Raw genomic sequence first — 21,636 nt, forward strand, 5'->3', positions numbered from 1 at the left:
TAATGCCAGATTCTGAAGAAAGTGCTAGTTTTTGAAGTGCCCAGTTTGGATAAAGGGCAATGTATATATTTAATCCAACTAAGATGTAGCTATGGTTGATAAGGCAATAAACAGTGGTGAGAATGCTATCAGTGGATGGCTTTTTAGTAATGGAAGAATATCACTTTGTGATTGGTAGTAGATGCTTGGGGTAGATGCTTTTTTTCATGTATAACAATGGACATTTAAACAAACTTTTAGTTAAAGTATAACTTACAGAAAAGTGCACAAATCACTAAGTGTACATACCATTCCATGAAATTTCACACAATAAACCTGTCAATAAACAACATCCAGACATAGAATATCACCAGGTCTCCAAACCCCTTTTTGTGCCACTAAACACTGCTCACCAAGGGTAGCCATTATCCCGACTTCTAACATCATAGATTGTTGTTGTTTCGTTGCTAAGTCATGTCCGACTCTTGGCTACCCCATGAACTATAGCCCACCAGGCTCCTCTGTCTATGGGATTTCCCAGGCAAGAATACTGCAGTGGGTTGCCATTTCCTTCTCCAGGGGATCTTTCTGACCCAGGGATCAAACCTGTGTCTCCTGCTTGGCAGGTGGATTCTTCACCACTGAGCCACCTGGGATGTCCAACATCACAGATTATTTTTGTCTATTTGATATAAATGAACACATACAACATGTTAGTTTTGAATCTGGCTCCTTATTCTCAGTATCTGTGAAATTCCATCATGTTGTTGCATGCCAATAGACTGTTCACCCTATTTTTGCACACTATTTCATCATATAAACATACCACGATTTATCTATCCATTCTATTGCTAATGGACATTTGATTTTTTTCCAGTTTCAGACATAAAATAAGGGTCAGGAAACATTTTTCTGTAAAGGCCAGATAGTAAATGTTTTAGGGTTTATCAGTCACAAATGGTCTCAGCATACATTCTTTGACTTTTTCTAGATGCATTAAAAATGCAGAAAGCATTTCTATCTGTGGGCCATACTAATACAGTTGTGGGTGGTAGTCTGCTGAGCCTGATCTAGAATATACTGTTAGACATTATGTGCGTGTTGTATCTGTTGGATCTATCTAGAATGAGAGTGGCTGGGTTACAGGCATGCATTCCCTTTCACCAAGTGGGATCATCAGGGTGCATTACAGCTTGTTATACTTCCTAGTGCCAGTCTTTCTAATTTTAGCCACTCTGCTGGAGTGGATAATAATAGTATTTCACTGTGGTTTTTCATTTACGTTTCACTAAGGACTAATGGAGATCAAACTAAAGGAGATGAAACCAGTCAATCCTAAAAGAAATCAGTCCTAAATACTCATTAGAAGGACTGATGTTGAAGCTGAAGCTCCAATACTCTGGCCACCTGATGTGAAGAGCCAACTCATTAGGAGAGACCCTGATGCTGGGAAATATTGAAGGCAGGAGGAGAAGGGGACAACAGAAGATTAGATGGTTGGATGGCAGCACCGACTCAATGGACATGAGTTTGAGCAAGCTCTGGGAGATGGTGATGGACAGGGAAGTCCGGTGTGCTGTAGTCTTTGGGGTCATAAAGAGTTGGACATGACTGAGCAACAGAACAACAAAGGACTAATGAGATTGAGCTTCTTTTCAAATATTCATTGACTGTTTTTCTTTTTTAAGATTGTAAACAGGCTGTTCGAGTCTTTTGCTCTTTTTTCCCTTATTCCTTTTTCAATTGGGCTACTAGAAAATTTTACATTTTTTTCCTCTGCTCATTCTTTTGTTGGGTTTTTCTCTGTTCATTTACAGGAATTTTATTTTTTACTATTAATATATTTTGGATATGAGTCCTTTGTGGAATCTATGTATTACAAATATCTTTTCCATGTCTGTGACTTTCATTCTTTCAGTGGTATATTTTTTGATAAACAAAAGTCCATGATTTTAATGTAGAACAACATATAATATTTTCCCTTTATGTTTGGCACACCTGTATCTTTTTTAAGGGGCTTTCTTGGTAGCTCAGCTGGTAAAGAATCCACCTGCAATGCAGGAGACTCCAGTTCGATCGGTGGATTGGGAACACCCCCTGGAGAAGGGAACAGCTACCCACTTCAGTATTCTGGCCTGGAGAATTCCAGGGACTGTATAGTCCATGGGGTCAGAAAGAGTCAAACACGACTGAGCAACTGTCACATCTTGTTTAAGAAATCATTATAGTAATGATTGCTAAAGACATCTTTATCATACATAGTTTAGTCACTAAGTCGTGCCCATCTCTTTGTGACCCTGTGGACTGCAACACACCAGGTTTCCCTGTCCTTCACTATCTCTTGGGAGTTTGCTCAAATTTATGTCCACTGAGTCACTGGCTGAGTCATGACTATCTAACCATCTCATCCTCTGCTGCCCTTTTCTCCTTTTGCTTTCAATCTTTCCTAACACCAGGGTCTTTTCCAGTGAGTTGGCTCTTCACATCAGGTGGCCAAAGTGTTGGAGCTTCAGCATCAGTCCTTCCAATGAATACTGTGGGTTGATTTCCTTTACAATTAACTGGTTTGATCTCCTTGCAGTCCAAAGGACTCTCAAGAGTCTTTTCCAACACAACAGTTCAAAAGCATCAATTCTTTGGCACTCAAACCTTCTTTATGGTCCAACTCTCATATCCATGGATGACTACTGGAAAAACCATAGCTTTGACTAGACAGACCTTTGTCAGCAAAGTGATGTCTTTGCTTTTTAATACGCTGTCTAGATTTGTCAAAGCTTTCCTTCCAGGGAGCAAGTATCTTTTAATTTCATGGCTGCAGTCACCATCAGCAGTGATTCTGGAGTCCAAGAGAATGAATAAAATCTGTTAACTGCTTCTACTTTTTCCCCATCTATTTGCCATGAAGTGATGGGATGGGATGCCATGATTTTTGTTTTTTGAATGTTGAGTTTTAAGCCAGATTTTCTACTTTCCACTTTCACCCTCACAAGGGAATCTTTAGTTCCTCTTCACTTTCTACTATTAGAGTGGTATCATGCATATTTGAGGTTGTTGATATTTCTCCTGGCAATCTTGACTCAAGCTTGTGATTCATCCAGCCCGGCATTTCACATGATGTACTCTGCATAGGAGTTAAATAAGCAGGATGACAATATACAGGCTTGATGTACTCCTTTCCCAATTTGGAACCAGTCAGTTGTTCCATGTCTGGTTCTAACTGTTGCTTCCTGATCCTGCACACAGGTATCTCAGGAGGCAGGTATGTTGATCTGGTATTCCCATCTCTTTGAGAATTCTTCACAGTTTGTTGTGATCCACACAGTCAAAGGCTTTAGCACAGTCAGTGAAGCAGAAGTTCATATTATGTACTATTTTAAAATAGGATAGTTTAAGGGACTTTATCTAAAAATTTTTATTTATTTTAAATTGAAGTATATTTTTATGTATGATATAAATTATACATGTATCATACAGTGTTTAACAATCATTAAAGATTATATTCCATTCATAGTTATTATAAAATATAGGCTATATCCCCTGTATTATACAATATATCCTACATATAAAACTATGTAGTTTGCTTTGTACATAATAGCTTGTACCTCTTAATCCCCTACTCCCCCTCTCCTCTCCCCTCATCCTTCTCCCCAATGGTAATCACTAGCTTGTTCTCTGTATCTGTGAGTCTGCTTCTTTGTTTGCTATATTCACTGGTTTGTTGTATTTTTTAGCTTCTACATATAAGTGGTATCATACAGCACTACCTTTGTCCGTCTGACTGCTTTTACTCAGCTTAATACCCTCCAAGTCCCTCCACGCTGCTGCAAATGGCATCCTTTCACACCTTTTTTATGGTGGAGTAATATTACACACACACACACACAAACACACCACATCTTCCTTATCCATTCAGCTGTTGATGAACATTCTAGTTGCTCCCATATTTTGCAACTGTAAAGTAATGCTGTTGTGAACACTGGGGTGCATGTATCTTTTTGAATTAGTGTATTTAGTGGTTTTTTTTTTTTGATACATATACCCAGAAGTGGAACTGGTGGGTCATATGGTAGTTCTATTTTTAATTTTTTGAGAAACAGCCATCCTGTTTTCCATTGTGGCTATGTCAGTTGATATTCCTACCAACAGTGTATGAGAGTTTAAAGTCTTTAATCTTAAATGATGGATCGATTATACTGAATGTAGTTACAATCACATTACAATGTTTACATTATGCACCATATATATGTGTATATTCATGTATATGTATGTATATAACTATATATACATATAGATTCTTTGAAATACCAAATTCTTCTATTTAATATCTCAGTTGATGACTTAAAATTTTAATTTATCTAAAAATTTCTCAGGAAGTTTTTCATGGAATAAAATAAGATGATTCTGTACTCTTTTAAAAATAATATATTGATGAGTTTTTAACAATGATGAAAAGTTAGAATGGTGCTGATAGTTATATTATAATGGACATCACTAAAGGCCTGGTTTTTCAAAAGCTACATATTAACTTCGTGACACATATTTCAGGTTTTCAAACATCTGAAATTCCTTTGCAATCAAAAGAAAAATTTTCATTTAAAAAGATTACAGACCTAAGGCATTAACATGGATAAATCAAAAAATACCGAAGTTAAAAGGGAACCCTACTGGCAAAAAAGGAGGTATGAAGTAAAGAAAACTCTGGTTAGAATATCAGGAAAAATGTTCCATGAAATCACTTCAGTCATTTTGGAGCCAGACGGGCCAAAATCTTAGTGGAAATGGTTGGAACCTCTTTAGAGAACCTCCTTAATAATTCATGACTTAATAACTCATGGCCAGATTAATCTATTTTGGCATGCTTACTCATATGAACAAGATTTATTAGAAGAAAATTCCTTTTGAGCTGACAGGGAAGCACTTGCCATCAACAGAAGAGAAACCACATACGGTAGTGTCTGTAGATAATATACTGATATGTGAATACCAGAGTGACTCGCTTACGAAAATATGAAATAAATATCCAAGCTTACAGGACCCAGAAATTAGGAAGTGAGCACATTAAAATCTCCTGTATTCAAATGTCTTTAGACTGAACATATTTCAAAGCACTGAATGAAGAACCAATTCCTTAAGCCTCTTTAACATGCCTCCAAATTACTTTTCCAGTCTTATCTCCCACTACCTTGCTTGGTGAATTCATTGCTCCAGCCTGTGAATTCTCAGAGGGGAGCATTTGTCCTCCACCCACATCCGTCCCCAAACTGGGGAGCATATAAATATCACTTAAGTTTCCCCCAAGTTTGCCTGCACCATCACCTCCCATGCCAAGAATCTCCTCTCCCCCAATCTTTCTGCTGGACTGAATCATGGTTGTGGCTGGATTATTGTATCTTTCAGACAGCTGAGGCAGAAAAACAGTTGCCAAAAACTTCTCTAACCCATTTTTCCACCCCCATTGTCCCAAAATATTTCTCATGCATTTTGTCCCAAGTCTAGACCCTGGTTTTCCTCCTCTTATGTTCTGCCCAGTCCTGCCAGTGTACTGGCTTTCCTTCATCCTGCCCACTCTGGATGCCTCCCCCAGGCACCACAACTCAGAAAGACCTCAGTCTTCACAACTTTCGTGCATACTTCATCATGACCTGCAACTTGAGAATCTTCCTGTCTGAACGCATTCAAGCATCTTCCCCCCTTGAGAGTGGAATGAGAACAATGATGTGAAAATGACAACGATGAACGCGATATTAACCATAACAGTGATGACAGAGGCAGCCACCACGTGGTGAGGGCCTATCGCAGCCACATTTTGGAACGGCAGTGCCACATGCGTTCTCTCTACTGGAACTCTCAACAAGGCCAACTTAGAAGGCACTCACACTGATGTGCACAATACATGTACATTACAACCCTCATCTCATCGGTGAAAAAGTTGAGACCCAGAGAAACCACCTGTTCCAGGTCACACAGCCAGTAATGGCAGAGCTGGGAACTGAACACAGCCTTTCCTGACTTCGTACACGTGCTCCTTCTACTATATTTCCTTGTTATGGCCTTGTGGAAAACACAGGAAGAGAAGGCGGCATGCATCTGTGGCAAACAATAGCCAGTTCTGGATTTAGTACTCAGTTGAATGTCCTGCATAGTTTAAATCAATAGTACGAATGTGTAAAGTCAAGGATCTGAAAGGTCATCAGCTAGGATCCCCTCCCCACATCATAAACCCCCAGTCTGGGGAATAGAATTCTCTCTATGACCCTCAGGAAGCTGAGGGGTGGTGGGAAGAACTCTTGAGGGCAGACTGAATGAGCGACCTTTGGGATCCCCTTAATTTCTCTGGTTACATCCATAAAATGAGGAATGTGACTACACTGGTTTCAAAGGTCACTGTATTTTCCTAGAACTCTTGTGAGCCTTCCCCGGCAACTGTTTATAAGGTGCTGAACAGACAGCTGACCTCAAGACCTCCTCCCCTGCCCAAACACACAGGATTTAAATGTATTCCTCAGAGAGCCCCAGTAGATCCTCGGGGCTGAAGGGGAGCTGGTCGTTTTCTCCCTGTGAGGACTATCAGCCTGACCTTTCTCTTTGGTCTTATTAACCTCTGGTCATTACACTTTTTGTTACAAACCCATGCCCTAATAGTCATATATGACACTACCTAATTATTCTGAGTTATAAATAGAAAGCAACTCATTTTGTTACTCAGGTTTTCTTGTTTTTAAATGGATGTATATTATCCTAAATCTGCCACCTTACCTGAGAAGAATAGAGGGGGAGGCAATGTGGGCTGGAGAGGCTCTTGGTTGGCAGTCATAGACACCACCCTACCCCTCCACTGATGTGGGCAGCAGAAAGATGAAATTGACCTATTGGGGGGATGGTAACACACCAGGCTTTGTGCAAGGTGCCTTTATGTGTGCTTTTGTTTTGTTCCTATCTGTTCAACCTTTTCAAGTCGGGACTATCTTCTCCTGTGTTAGGTGAGAGAGGAAGTTTACAGAGGTTCAACAACCAGCCTGAGGTCACAAGGTAACTTAAGAGCTGATGGGTAAACTTGATTCCACCAAGCTTCCAAACTCTTGCTTTTCCTGTTAGGCCGGATGCCCTTCACAGGTGGGTAGCCAAGGGGCAGTTTCACCATCAGACCAGCAGACACAGTGCTGAGGGCCCAAGCCAATCTTAGGGGCCCACAAAAATGTCTTCTTTAAAATTCAGGAGGAAAAAAAAAAATGAACATAACAGTAACTAATAGATGATAATGAATCGAGCTTGTACCTTTATATCAATCCATCCATAAAATATAATTTTTTTTCCCTCTTGTTTTGTAGAAAAAGTTTGTCGAGGTGAAAGTGCCTCAGACATTGTCATAAGAGTCACAATGTGTCCACACACAGTCTCTGACTTTCTTTCTCAGGGCCTAGGCCAGCTGCTAGGAAGATGTGCCCAGGAAACATCAGATCTCTTTGTTACAAAAGCTACAACTAAGTCCCACTGGCCCCTCCATTTAATTGAGATGCACATTTGATACTTAAAAAAAAACAAAAAAACCCCAGTTCTTTGCGCCAGGTTCTGGTGGGCCAGCGGTTTGGGGAATAGGTATGTTTGCTGGAAAGATAGGCCATCAGGAATATTCCACAGAGAAAGGGTCGCCTGAAGTAAATGAACCAAACACAACAGGAAATTTACATTTAAGCAGAGACAAAGAGAGATGTTGACATTCCCTTCATTATGACTCAAATGAAAATACTCATGTGGGCAGCCAGGCTGAAGGCAGTTATGCCTGGGGCATGCACCATCAAAAACAAAACAATTTGGAAGTTTTACGGAAAAAAGATGGTTAGATAGCATCACCGCCTCAATGGACATGAATTTGAGCAAACTCCAGGAGATGGTGGAGGACAGAGGAGCCTGGCGGGCTACAGTCCATGGGGCTGCAAAGACTCGGACACGATTTAGTGACTGAACAAAAACAAAAGAAAAAAAGGCTCATCATGCTAATAACCTTATCTTCCCACTCCTGAGGCCGGAAGCTCCCAATCAGGCAGGCAAAGAGTCCACTTACCTGACAGGCGACTCTTGAGCTTCATCTTACTGCTGCCTTGTTTAGGACTTTCCAAGTTCCCCTTGGATTCCTCGGGGCCGCATGCATCGTGGGGCTCCTCTGTTCCAGGCATCTGAAATGCAGAGAGCACAGAGTTGACAGGAGAGGCCAGCCCACATTCACTTATGCCATTTCCTCCAAGATCTTTACCTCAAGGCTCAAGGAGCATCAGTACAGGTGTCACATGAGAAAAAAAGTTCATGGGATCAAAGCACAGCCCTTCAGATAATCTGGAACCACAAAGCCTCATGCTGACAAGACAAGTTCCTCCTCAGCATGAATCTCACTACACAGGATAGAACCAGTTCAGTTCAGTCGCTCAGCCATGTCTGACTCTTTGTAACCCCATGGGCTGCAGCACACCAGGCTTTCCTGTCCATCACCACCTCCCGTAGCTTGCTCAAACTCATGTCCATTGAGCCAGTGATGCCATCCAACTATCTCATCCTCTGTTGTCCCCTTCTCCTCCCGCCTTTAATCTTTCCCAGCATCAGGGTCTTTTCTAAAGAGTCAGCTCTTCGCATCAGGTGGCCAAAGTACTGGATTTTCAGCTTCAGCCTCAGTCCTTCCAATGAATATTCAGGACTGATTTCCTTTAGGATGGACTGGTTGGATCTCCTTGCAGTCCAAAGGACTCTCAAGAGTCTTCTCCAACACCACAATTCAAAAGCATCAGTTCTTCAGTGCTCAGCCTTCTTTATGGTCCAACTCTCACATCCATACACGACTACTGGAAAAACCATAGCTTTGACTAGACGGACCTTTGTTGGCAAGGTTTCAAACTGGACAGGGCCCCTGGGGTCATGCTGTTTCTTGAGAAGGAACATGAGTTTGAACGGACTCAAGGAGATAGTGAAGGACAGGGAAGCCTGGGGCACTGCAGTCTATGGGGTCACAGAGAGTCAGACATGACTTAACGACTGAACAACAACAGGTCAACGGGATATTCCATGTGCCATATGCCTGTGAGAAACAAACGACAACCTCAAAGTGCTGTGGCTTCTGCTAAGCCCCACCAAGACTTCATACCAAAAGGACCTGCTTTTCTGTCTATAAAACCTTCCATTTCGTACAGAGCTTCTTTCTACTTTCTAGACAGGATGCTGCCTGATAAAAGAATTGCTGAATAAAGCCAATTAGATCTTCAAATTTACTCAGTTGAGTTTTTTTTAAACACTCCTTAGTACTGATTAAATACCTTCCAGAATCAAGCAGCACTTAGGATACACAGAAATCCCATCATAATCAGCCCACGTCTGTAAACTGTAAATCCACATTACCAGACACCCAGAGGTGAAGAAGAAAGGATGACATTAAGACCCCTTAGCCATCCATCTGAGAAAAGCCCAACAAGCTATGAAATGCTATGCTTATTAGAGACGAAAAGGAGAGTTGAGAGTGTTTACAAAAACATCTGGAGGGTAAATTTACATGTACAAAACTTAGGAGACACACCAAACAAATGAGCCTTGTCATTTGAAATTGTATTTTCCTTTGAGGTTCTGGAGGAAAAAAGTCAAATTAATTAAAAGAGATAAGATTTACACTATGTATTTTAAAAAGAAATAGATGATATCCTTTACTACTCAGCAGTCATTGGAAAGCCATGTAATTATAATGTTAAAAAAAAACCCTGAATTTTAACAGGTAATAAAAAACAGAGTATATAAAATTCAATTTATGAAAATATATAAAGTAAGCAGTAAGAGTAATCTCCCAGGTAATCCCCATTTTACAAGGCAACTGTTTATATCTAAATCTAACCTGTTATATTAAAAATTTGGACGGTTCCCTCCTCCCCCACAAGTTCAAGTATCTTTTGGGATTAGAAAGGAGAAAAGAAAGGTTCTGAGAAATGAGGAGATGTAGGCAAATTGAGGAAGAGGCGTTGGGAAAAGAAATTAATCTTGATACATGAAACAAAGATAAATTTGGTGAATGCCTATTACAGTGTCAGAGACTGGCAGGTCTCCAGGTTTAAATTATGAAGTCAAGGCAGGAATGGAGTCCTGAGGGTGAGTTTAGAGATTCTCTAGAGGGACACCTTTCCTAACACCAAATTGGGACATTAATTCCCACACAGTGAAGAAGCCGCCTTGTGGAGACATGCCAGGGTCTGGGGTGGGGGTGGGGGGGCGTTGCGGCGGTGGGGGAGAGGAGACATGCAAATAGGAATAATCCAGAGAGAAGCCTCAGGGCCTCTCCTTTGCCTGGCCTAAGAACTTTATGTAAACAATCTGTCTGCAGACTGTTAACAGCAATTACTGGAGAGAGAGTAAAATTCCTGGTTCATTCTGGTTATACCACGTGACCTAGGCTCCCGGCGATAGGTACTCCACAGTCTGCTGGGCATCACCTCTGGTGCCCATTACACGGGTGGCTTACGACATAGCAGCCAAGAGTCAGACCACCAGAAAGGCCGACGGAGAGGCTCACGCCGAGAGAGGAAAACAATCCCAGCCTACAGTTCCTAGACCCATGGGGTTTCCTCCTTCCATCCTCCCCTCCAGTCTTCTGGCACAGCCCCAGGTGTGCACACAGTCAGAGACATTCTGGAGACAACAGATGCACTCCCAGAAGGAGAGCAGCCTGCTCGAGGCGTCCCAGCTCCTCACAGACAGCGATGCACAGTCACTTACTCTCCGGATTTCCAGCTTCGTGTGCTACCAGGGTACTTCCCGCCTCCAACTGGAGATGCTTTTCCGTTAAGTTAGGACTCTGAGTGATCAATATTGTATCATATAATTCGTTCACCTCAGTTTTTTTTTTTTTCCATTTAATTTTCACAGCAAACGTGTCTCAAGGTAAATAATATTATCTCCATTTGACAGCTGAGATCTGAGACCCCTCCAAAGGAACACCCTTTTGTTTACAATATATACTTGGGATCCGGGCTTCCTTGGTGACTCTGTGGTAAGTAATCTGCCTGCCAATGCAGGAGACATGGGTTCGATCTCTGGGTCAGGAAAATCCCCTGGAGAAGGAAATGGCAACCCACACTAGTATTCTTGCCTGGGAAATCTCATGGACAGAGAAGCCTGGTGGGCTACAGTTCACGGTGTCAAAAAAGAGTCAGATACAACTTAGTGACTAAACAACAACAAAACTTGGGACTCCAGGACAGATTACATGTGAAGAGTGTACAAAAAGAGTGGAGTAGACTTTTATAAGAGCTTTTTTTAACATGCAGAATCTGAAGTCTTTATGATGCAAACATGCATGATGTAAACTCTTCTTGATTTCCAGAATCTGAGGAAGGTGGTTTAGCAGAAGGAACCACAGCCTTAAGAAACAGTATTTCTTTTTTTCAATCCTGAAATGCACCAAAGAATGAAATGAGATTTGGTTTCTATGATCTATAAAATATCAAAAGACTGTGCTAGAGAAGTCTTACACTTAAGATGGTATGTTACATAATGACCAAAAGCCTACAGCTAAAAGTGAAAATCAATTAGGATGGACCCAGAGATATCTCAAAAGGTGGCAAAGGGCACTGTGATGAGCTCAAGGGAGAAGTGAAATCTTATGTCAGAACGCCCTGACTGTGTAAGAAAAATGTTCTGAATTTAAATGGAACCATTTCCTCTAACCATTTTCAGTAACAAAAAACTGGTCTGCCATAGTTTTAGGAGGCGTGTAACTCAATGAACAGGAAGTAGGTTTCTTAGATACATTAGTTCCAGATTATCTTAGGAAGTAGCAACATACATAGTGCAGTTTGGCTACAGTGAGCTTCTCTCCAGTCTTATGACTATTGTCTGAAAATGTCCACACTCTAAGATTTGCTGTACTCTTTTTTTTTCCCTCAGACACACAGAACAAATCAAACTGTTCTGGAAATGATGTCATCTTAGTTGTTCTAAAATAAAATGTGCAAAAAGTTCTCCTGGAAGGCCTGTGATTCAGAGAAACAGTTGATATAATCTATTATTCATCAGCCATTTCTAATTCATGTGTCATATAACAATGCCATTATATTAATGGAATGTAGTATAATTTGCCAATTTCCAGGTTACAGCCTCTCTGTTGGCACAGTTTCCCACACCTATAATCTATGAGATTCTATCTCAATGAAGAAGAATCTTTAGTGCCTGGTTTTAAAAGCAAGGTGATAGGGCAGCATGTTTAAGAATCCAGTTGCCTGGGCTTATGTCTTGGTTGCACCAGTTAGCAGCAATCTAGGTACATTAGTCAACCTCTTTGAGCTCTAATGCTGTCATTTGAAAAACAGGACTTGATGTAAGAGTTAAATGATACTAGGCTTCTGACTGGAGAAGGAAATGGCAACCCATTCCAGTATTCTTGCCTAGAGAATCCCATGGTCAGAGGAGCCTGGTGGACTACAGTCCATGGGGTCCCAAAGAGTTGGACACGACTGAAACAACTGAGCTTGCATGCATGCAGGCTTCTGATTAAAGATGGTAGATTTCCCTCATAAAGCCACACTAAAATGGTGATGAAGATTTTTTTTTTAAATGAAAGATATAATCCCACAAAGACAAAGAGAATAGAAGACAACCGTAACACAATTCCAGAAACCAGTACGCTAATGTATGGTCATAGAATCAATCTGAGAAACGAGCTAGAGAAAGCCCCAAAACAGCTCAGTTTGTACACAGACCATTCACGAAGGTTCAGGAGACAGATGAGCTCTGGAAGTGGAAACGAAGGCAAGGCTGAAGCTTTGGTGTAAGAAACATCCCAAAGAGTTGGAAGTGATAACACAGGTTAAGAGTGGCTCTGATTTTGAGGGTGAGTCCCAGGGGTCTAGACAAACTAGAGAATTCATAAAAGCCCAGGTTATGGAAGTGGAATAGAATATGGGCCTCTCTAATTCACCACTGCCCTGGCCCAAACAAAACCAACTTGCAAAGGAGGCACAGGACTAAGCTAGAATCTCCCCATTCCTCTCAGCTCCCAGGCTTACTCCAGAGATGCAGAAGGGAGGCTCCCAGCTACACCCAAGTAGCCCATCCCCCAAAGAATGTGGGAGAGTTCTTATCATCAGGCTGCTCTCTGTTCAGAATATTTGTTGTTATTCAGTCGTTCAGTCCTGTCCGACTCTTTGTGACCCCATGGGCAGCAGCTCACCAGGCTTCCCTGTCCTTCACTACCTCCTGGAGTTTGCTCAAAGTCATGTCCATTGAGTTGGTGATGATATCTAACCATCTCATCCTCTGTCTCCCCTTCTCCTGCCCTCAATCTCTCCCAGCATCAGGGTCTTTTCCAATGAGTCGTCTCTCTACATCACATGGCCAAAGTACTGGAGCTTCAGCTTCAGCATTCAGAATATAGGTATTTTAATCAGCAATTGTATAAACATCTGTTCTACTCTCCATATGAATTACAGGCACAGGAAATGTTTATAAAGTATAAGGAAGTTTACGTGTACCATAGGTAGTGACATGTATCATGCGCATATTAGGAAAGCGCTGATGTTGCAGACAGTTCTTTGATTCTGTAAAGTAGCAGTGATAGTATTTATTTTTAAGGGGTTAAAATTACCTCATTAATTATCTTACAGAGTTACTATGAGGATTAAATAAGAATTTGCTTGAGGGTACTAGTAGAATACCTAATTGTCTATCATAGGGGTATAGTGAAAGTTTAGTTGAAATAAACAAACAAACAAAACCAACCCTCAAGCTTTCTCCCTACCAGATCTCAGGATGCTTCTGGCTTTGATGATTATATTGACAGGTGAGTGCTGCGATTCATGGGGTCGCAAAGAGTCAGACACGACTGAGCGACTGAACTGAACTGAACCTGTTAGTGGTAACCACCTACCAACGCAGGAGACATAAGAGATGAGCATTTGATCCCTGGGTTGGGAAGATCCCCTGGAGAAGAAAATGGCCACCCACTGCAGTATTCTCGCTTGGAGAATCCCACGGACAGAGGAGCCTGGCTGGCTATAGTCCATAGTATTGCAAAGAGTCGAACACAAATGAAGCGACTGAGCACGCATACAGCAAGATTATACCACTAGAGTGCAGAGAGACACATTTCAACTTCATACCTGCAGAAAGGTAGGGATTTCCCTGGTGGTCCAGTGGTTAAGACTCTGAGCTGCCAATGCAGGGAGTATGGGTTTGATCCCTGGTCAGGGAACTAAGACCCCACAGGCCACGTGGTATGACCAAAAAGTGAAAAAAGAAAAGAAAAGAAAGGTAGCAGATTTAATTAATGAATAAAACAAAACAAATGAGCACCGAAAGAGAACATGCCACCTTACTCATCTCAAGATGAAAGAAAATTTCCATAAGGTGACTGCAAACCTAACAGTTGAGAAGGCAGTTTTAAAGGCATGTGCCTGGAGCACTTAGTTTTAAAAACAATCAGGTTTGCAAAGGATACCATGGAGGATTTGAAAACACACTCTGGTCTTATAATCAGAATAGGAGCAGTGGAAGAGAGAATAGAGAGTACATAACGATTAACTAAAGGAAGAGATCTTAGTGACAGGCGGGACAGAGGGAAGGGAGAGGAGACTGTGAAGTCAAGGGCAGCAGATGAATAAGGAAGAGAGACATGCCAGCTCCTGACTGCTAGGCTGCAAGTGGGCATCACAAGAGTGAGAGACACTGGTACTTCCTAGTGTAGAGGGGGTGTCTGGGACCTAAGGAAACCCAACCAAGGGAGGGAGGCAAAACCACAGAGAACAGGATGCAGCGACTCCCTTTGGGGATCCCAGGCCTGGAAAACAATGAGAGATGTGATTTATGACCTGCAGATGAAGCGCTTGAGCAAGACAACATGGAACAGCTATTCCAAGAGAGATCAGAAGAATGTCTGGACAGATTCAAAGGTGAGGGGTGAAGAACACCAGGAAGAGTTAAAAAAAAAAAATCCCTCGGTAAATTTTACAGGGACAAAGATTTTTTTTTTTTGACCCCGACAACAGTGGCCTGGAAAATAAATGAAATCAGGACAATAACCAAGCAAACAGGCATGTCAAAGGGGAGGCAGGCAGGATGGTAGTAAGCCAGAGCTTGACGTTGGTCATTTCCTGGGTGGAATTAACCACCTCGGAGGTGGTGGTGGTCAGGATGTACTAGAACAATGCATACTTTAGTCAACGGAAGCCTCACTGATTCCAACACTTTCACAATGATGGGCCGCATAAGACAGAACCTACAATAGTATTTTAGAAAAAATCCAAGTCAGAAAGCAACGGAGAGGTTAAAAAGGCACACAGATTCAGCAAGCAGGGCCATGAAAGAAGAAAGGAGTCTTTGATAGAAAGAAGAAAGGTTAAACAGAAACTTAAGTGAGTCTTTCCCAAAGGAAGGGAATGTGAACCACTGGAGGCAAATCCAATTACTGCCTGGCCCCCAAACAGAGTAGAAGGCAGTGTTGCTTGATCCCTGGAATATTCAAAACCTGAGGAAACACAGATCTCAAGAAGCAGGTGGCAGAGGTATTAGCCTTTACCAGCTCATGAGGACAGAAGCCTCAGGATTGCTGATAGCAGGGCTGGTTCATGCATCTGCAAAGGGAGTTTTTCCAGCTGAGTAAGTTGGAGAGGAGAGACACACCTCCTGCAGGCTAAGCACTTTGATGCCAAGAGGCAGTGGAGATGGAAAAGGGAGCCCAGGACTGAAAATACTGGCTCCTGAGAACTGGGAGCTCTGCCAGAGACCCAGTTCACACACCCAATGCACTGGGAGACCTACGCATTCATCTTAAGGTCTAAATGCAGATCAAGAAGCTTTGGAATATAAAAGAAAGGCACTTTCAATAGGACCAGGTTGATTTTTCCCCACTCAGATTGAGAGGTAGATTCCTGCCTGTGGATTTAAGTTCATGGTCATAGACTCCAAACAGCTGCTATAGACTGACTGGCATCTTTTTAAGAAAAGCTAAGAATATTGAACTTGCTATTACTGAGTCTGTGCTATAGTCCTGGGAGACAGTTCTCCATGGTCTCTCCCATTTCCCTGTGGCTTGTGAACAGACTACCTGCCTCCTGAGAAATCTGTATGCAAGTCAGAACCGGTCATGGAAGTACAGACTGGTTCCAAATTGGAAAGGAGTACAACAAGGCTGTATGTTATCACCCTGTTTATTTAACTTATATACAGAGTACATGATGTGAAATGCCAGGCTGAATGAAGCACAAACTGGAATCAAGATTGCCAGGAGAAATATCAATAACCTCAGATATGCAGATGACACCACCCTTATGGCATAAAGTGGAGAAGATGGAGAAGGAAATGGCAACCTACTCCAGTATTCTTGCCCAGAAAAATCCCATGGACAGAGGAGCCTGGCAGGCTACAGTCCATGGGGTCACAAAGAGTTGGATATGACTGAGTGACTTCATTTCACAGAGAGAAAAAAGTAAGAGAAAAAAACACTTTTTAAAGTACTGTTGTAAAAGAAACAACTTATAAGTTATAGAATTCTAGAATTTTATGAATGGTGAACTCATAGATGAAAACGAGTGTTAGGCATTTCAGCTGCAGGAAACAGTTACCTTAGTAATGGAAGTTTCTAGAAGGAGCATACGAGAAAATAGAGAAGAGAGTATCTCACAGGAATCTAAGAACATCCATTACCCGTGATCCCAGATAGCCCTGAGCACTAGTGTCATATCTGTTGTCTCTGTAGGAGCAAAAATTCATAGATCTATGCTCTGATGCCATTAACAAGGCTTTGCTATTCTCTGTTAAAAAAAAAAAAAAAAAGAAAGTGGAGAAGAACTAAAGAGCCTCTTGATGAAAGGGAAAGAGGAGAGTGAAAAAGTTGGCTTCAAACTCAACATTCAAAAAACGAAGATCATGGCATGCGGTCCCACCACTTCATGGCAAATAGATGGGGGAACAATGAAAACCATGACAGACTTTATTTTCTTGGGCTCCAAAATCGCTGCAGATTGTGACTGCAGCCATGAAATTAAAAGACGCTTGCTCCTTGGAAGAAAAGCTATGATCAACCTAGACAGCATATTAAAAAGCAGAGACATTGCTTTGCCAAGAAAGGTCTGTCTAGTCAAAGCTATGGTTTTTCCAGTAGTCATGTATGGACGTGAGAGTTAGACCATAAAGAAAGCTGAGCGCCGAAGAATTGACGCTTTTGATCTGTGGTGTTGGAGAAGACTCTTGCGAGTCCCTTGAACTGCAAGGATAGCAAACCAGTCAATCCTCAAGGAAATCAACCCTGAATATTCATTGGAAGGACTGATGCTAAAGCTCCAATACTTTGGCCACCTGATGCGAAGAACTGACTCAATGGAAAAGACCCTGATGCTGGGAAAGATTGAAGGCAGGAGGAGGGGACGACAGAGGATGAGACAGTCGGATGGCATCACCGACTCGATGGACATGAGTTTGAGCAAGCTCTGGGGGTTGGTGGTGCACTGGAAAGCCTGGTGTGCTGCAGTCCATGGGGTCATGAAGAGTTGGATATGACTTAGCGAATGAACAACAACAACAATTGGTCCATTTACTCTTTGTTCATTTACATTTCATCAAAAAGTAAAGTACACAAGAGACATGCTGTTGAACAAATTCTACTTTCTTGGAGCTGACAGAGCCATATTTGTTCCAGTGGAAAACAGCCCAGTCTGCACATGCTGAACAGAACCATCTCCCTCCTCAGCACACAGCATGAAGAATCTCATTTTGGGGGAATTTCCAGGTGGTCCAGTGGTTAAGACTCCATGCTCCATTGCAGGAGACACGGATTCAATCCCTGGATGGGGAACAAAGATCCCATATGCTGCTCCGTATGGCAAAAAAAAAAAAAGACTCATTTTTATAAGGTGGAACAAAGTAAGAAATTGGAGTGATCAAAGGGAGTCATTAAGTACTTTGTTTTTTTAACTCAAAAGGTCAAGCAAGCTTAAGTTTGGATGTTAATTATTTTAGATTTTAACAACTTTGGATTATGACTTGCAAGGGGTCTTAATTTACCGGTATTTTAATTATTTGAATATCATTATTATGTTGACATTTTATCTCATTGTAGAACCTTCTGAAAAGTGGCACTGGACGATGTGGCTAGAAATAATTTTGGATGAGAAACAGCATCAAGATTGAGTTTTATCTTCTGGCAAATTTTAGTCTTCTGGAGGTGGGGGGCGAACCATCACTGCCCATGAGACAGGCCCCCTGGGTCCAAGTAAAAGTCTAGGACTTCAGAAATGTCCTGTAACTGCTGTCCAAAGCATTTACAAGGTCTCCTGAACACACTGTGACTAATACAATGCTTAACTTCTAAGTGTCATTTGTCTTTCTCAGCTAACTTTTGAAGCTTTACAAACATGGCATGCAAAGTACAGCTTTCATCTCCAACTATTTACATTGAGCAAGTACATCTGATTCCAGGGAAAACTGCAGAAAGAACTGGTTGCACCCAGTTCATGCCACGTTTTTACTGTCCCCAACACTTGGGGGGGAAAAAAAAATCTGCAGATGTGACAGAAGACACCCAAGCTCCAAATCCCTGGGAAGCTGTGTTGGCTCATCCCCTGGGTCAGCATCTACAGACAGGGGATCGTGGTGATTTCTCTTTCATGCCTCAGTCACACTAAGCTTATTTTTAGGCTGCCAGAGGAAGCTCATTTTCCAAATCTCTGGGGCAGATGTTCGAGTGACCAAAGGAGAACCAGATGGCCATCAGAGAGGCCAGTGCTGGGAATGAATAACCATTCAGAAAAAAAGGAATTGGAACAACAATAAATCAGCCAAAAGGAGCAAGGAGCCTGCGAGTTGACTGCAGAAATTAAAACACAAATCTCCTGCTTCACTAGGCTCGTTGCTTCCCAACAAAGAGACTAACTCAGGACTGAAGAGGAAAACAGTAAAACTGGAACATAGAGCTGCACCCCCACTCCCACCCCCATGCTCTGGTCTACACAGAGTGTCAGATGCAGCTGGGGGAGAAACAGCAGCTGATGTAAACCGAGGCGCTCAGGCTGGCTCCGCAAATGAAATAATATTGTCCTTGTTCTATCTGAGTCCATTTCCCATTTCCTTCCATTTATCATCCCCAAACAATGTGAACGGGCTTAACATGCTTCGTTGGTGAATACTTGGGTGACTCTCATGCATACAAATTAAGTTGATCTCGTGGTCCTTTTAGAAAGGTGGGGCAAAGAAATCACCCTTAAGGGCAGAGAAATGTAATCAGTCATTGGTCCTTCCCATGGTGGGTTTGTCTGTGTCACCTTCCCAAGGAGAGGACAGTGTCCTCCAGGGACTCTCAGTTCATCAAAAATAACAGGAGACGCAGATGCAAGAAGGAGGATCTGCACGTGTCCCTCCTTGGTATCAGTTTCAAGTTGGGCAAGGCGGATCCAGACATCCTCTACAAAGCAGGGAGCTCTCACTCTCTCCATGTCCCCATGACCTACTGAGAATACTGGGGTCTGCAGCTCTTCTTTGGGTTTGTGGGCTGGCGAATGAGGGCAGACCCTTGGGTCATTTCTCAGCAGGAGCTGGTCTTGGACACATCTCTGGGAGCAGCAGAATACTTTACCCTCAATTCCACAATGCTAACATTGAGGCTGTGTGTGCGTATGTAGGGAAACCTCAAGACACACAAAAAGTAGACGGTGAAGGGCTATCAAAAAAGAAAGGCCTAAGAAGTAAACAGGAAGATTGGCAGGAAAGAAAATCAGAGATGAACTATCTGAAGTGCCCTAATGCGACTGCTGAGTCAAATCCAATTCAGCAGTAACAGTAAACACGCCTGAGTTCTCCAACGCCTTTTTTCTATGCAAACATTTTAGAGGAAGTCTTACATGATCCTATGGCTTATTGTCATAGAAAAAGGCTGTTTTAACTGGACATGCCTTTTAGGCAAGTTTTAGGTAAACAGTAACTGGTCGTGTTGGGGACAATGTGGTGAGGTTTTGGTCTGCTGCCAAGTTCCAGGCAGTATCCTAAGGTCTTCTGCTGCCTCTTCCAGTTCAATGGGAGCTGTACTCCAAGGTCCTTATTCTCCAGAAGTGGCACTGAGTTTATGCTGATTCTATGGGGTATGTTTCTAAGGGCATGTATTTCTTAAAGAATGGGACTGGCAAGCTGAGACAGATTCTGTGGAGCCCACATGCGGAGCAGCAACAGGAGAGGCAGTCCTGAGCTCACATAGCATCTCCCACAGCTGGGGTCAGCGAGCTGCTGCCTGGGGGCCAGATCTGACCCCACACCTGTTTTTGTAAAGTTTTACTGGAACACAGTCATACCCATTAGTTCGCTTATTGCCTACTGTGGCTTTTGCACCACAAAGGCAGAGGTGAATGGCTGCAGTGGGAATGGTTTGGCCAGCAAAGCCTCAGATATTTATGATGTGGTTTTTACAACTGCTGACTGCTCATCTGTAGGAATAATTCATACCTTAGCCCTACCCACTGCCCCACTTTCATCCCTATCTGAAGTCATTGGGAACAAACTGGAGAATTTTTTGGAAACAACTTTATGAGTTGAAGGGAAAGTACTGACAAGCAGAAGCACTTTAAAGAAGTTGCTACTGGAGCTGAGGCTTACTGGTCTACCATGGTATTCTAAAACATCTTTGTCGTCCAGGCTTTTATGGTTTTATCTTTAAATTTTGTTTTAGGACTTCCCTGGTGGTTCAGTGGTTAAGAATCTGCCTGCCAATTCAGGGGACATATGTTCGATTCCTGGTCTGGGATGATTCCACATACTGCAGAACAACTAAGCTTGTGAGCTGCAACTACTGAAGCCTGTGTGCCCTAGAGCCTGTGTTCCGCAACAAGGGAAGCCACCACAATGGGAAGCCCATGTATCGCAACTAGAGAGTAGCCCCCGCTTGCTGAAACCAGAGAAAGCCTGCACACAGCAACGCAGACCCAGCGCAGCCAAAAATAAATGAATAAAATACATTTTCAATGAATTTCATTTAAAAATTATTCTGATAAGAAACTCATCTGAAGTAACAAAAATTCTCTTTTCAAAGTGCACATACTTTGCAAGTGTCACTGGGCCACAAATTGAACTGGTTTGATCAGATTACATTGTTAACATTTTTGATATCATTTTGGGTACGAGCACGTATTGCTTGCTTACTGATGAACAAGAAACAGGAAGGGTTTTGTTCATGTTTTGGTCTCTGTTGTTGGTGATGGTGGTCAGAAAAGGGGTGAAAACGGCCTGGAGAAGCAAAAAGCAGAAGCTTCTTGGAAGGGTGCAACCTGTTGGGGGACAGAGGAGACCGTGGGTACCGCAGTGGGGGGTTTAGGATAGAAATGAGGACACTGGGCTCCAGGAAACTGGCAAGAGAGGGTCCAGCCAGGGAGGACGAGCAGATGACAGGAGGCTGGGAGGTTCAAAGGCAAACAAAATCAGGATTTCCCTGGTGGTCCAGTGGTTAAGAATCTGCCTTCCAATGCTGGGGATGCGGGTTCGATCCCTGCTTGGAGAACTAAGATCTCACATGCCAAGGGGCAACTAAGCCCGCACACCTCAACTAGAGAAGCCCTTGTGTGCTACAACTGGAGAAAGCCTGCACGTCTTAACTACTGAGATCAGGTGCTCGAGAGTCTGTGCTCCGCGACGAGAGAAGGCCACGTGCTGCAACAAGGAGCC

At 42.5% G+C, this 21,636-nt stretch overlaps 1 protein-coding gene across 9 annotated transcripts in view; it reads right to left on the reverse strand.

Annotated features, from left to right (window-relative positions):
* Positions 1 to 21,636, reverse strand: part of PDZD2 (PDZ domain containing 2) — a 397,356-nt gene that overhangs the window by 46,829 nt on the left and 328,891 nt on the right. For all 9 annotated transcript variants that reach the window (XM_043488426.1, XM_043488427.1, XM_043488425.1 and 6 more), the window contains one exon: positions 8,042 to 8,153. In XM_043488426.1, the coding sequence (XP_043344361.1) occupies positions 8,042 to 8,153 (112 nt within the window). The remainder of the gene's footprint in view (positions 1 to 8,041; positions 8,154 to 21,636) is intronic.

The sequence above is a fragment of the Cervus canadensis genome, chromosome 16 (assembly GCF_019320065.1).
Source record: "Cervus canadensis isolate Bull #8, Minnesota chromosome 16, ASM1932006v1, whole genome shotgun sequence".
NCBI lineage: Eukaryota > Metazoa > Chordata > Mammalia > Artiodactyla > Cervidae > Cervus > Cervus canadensis.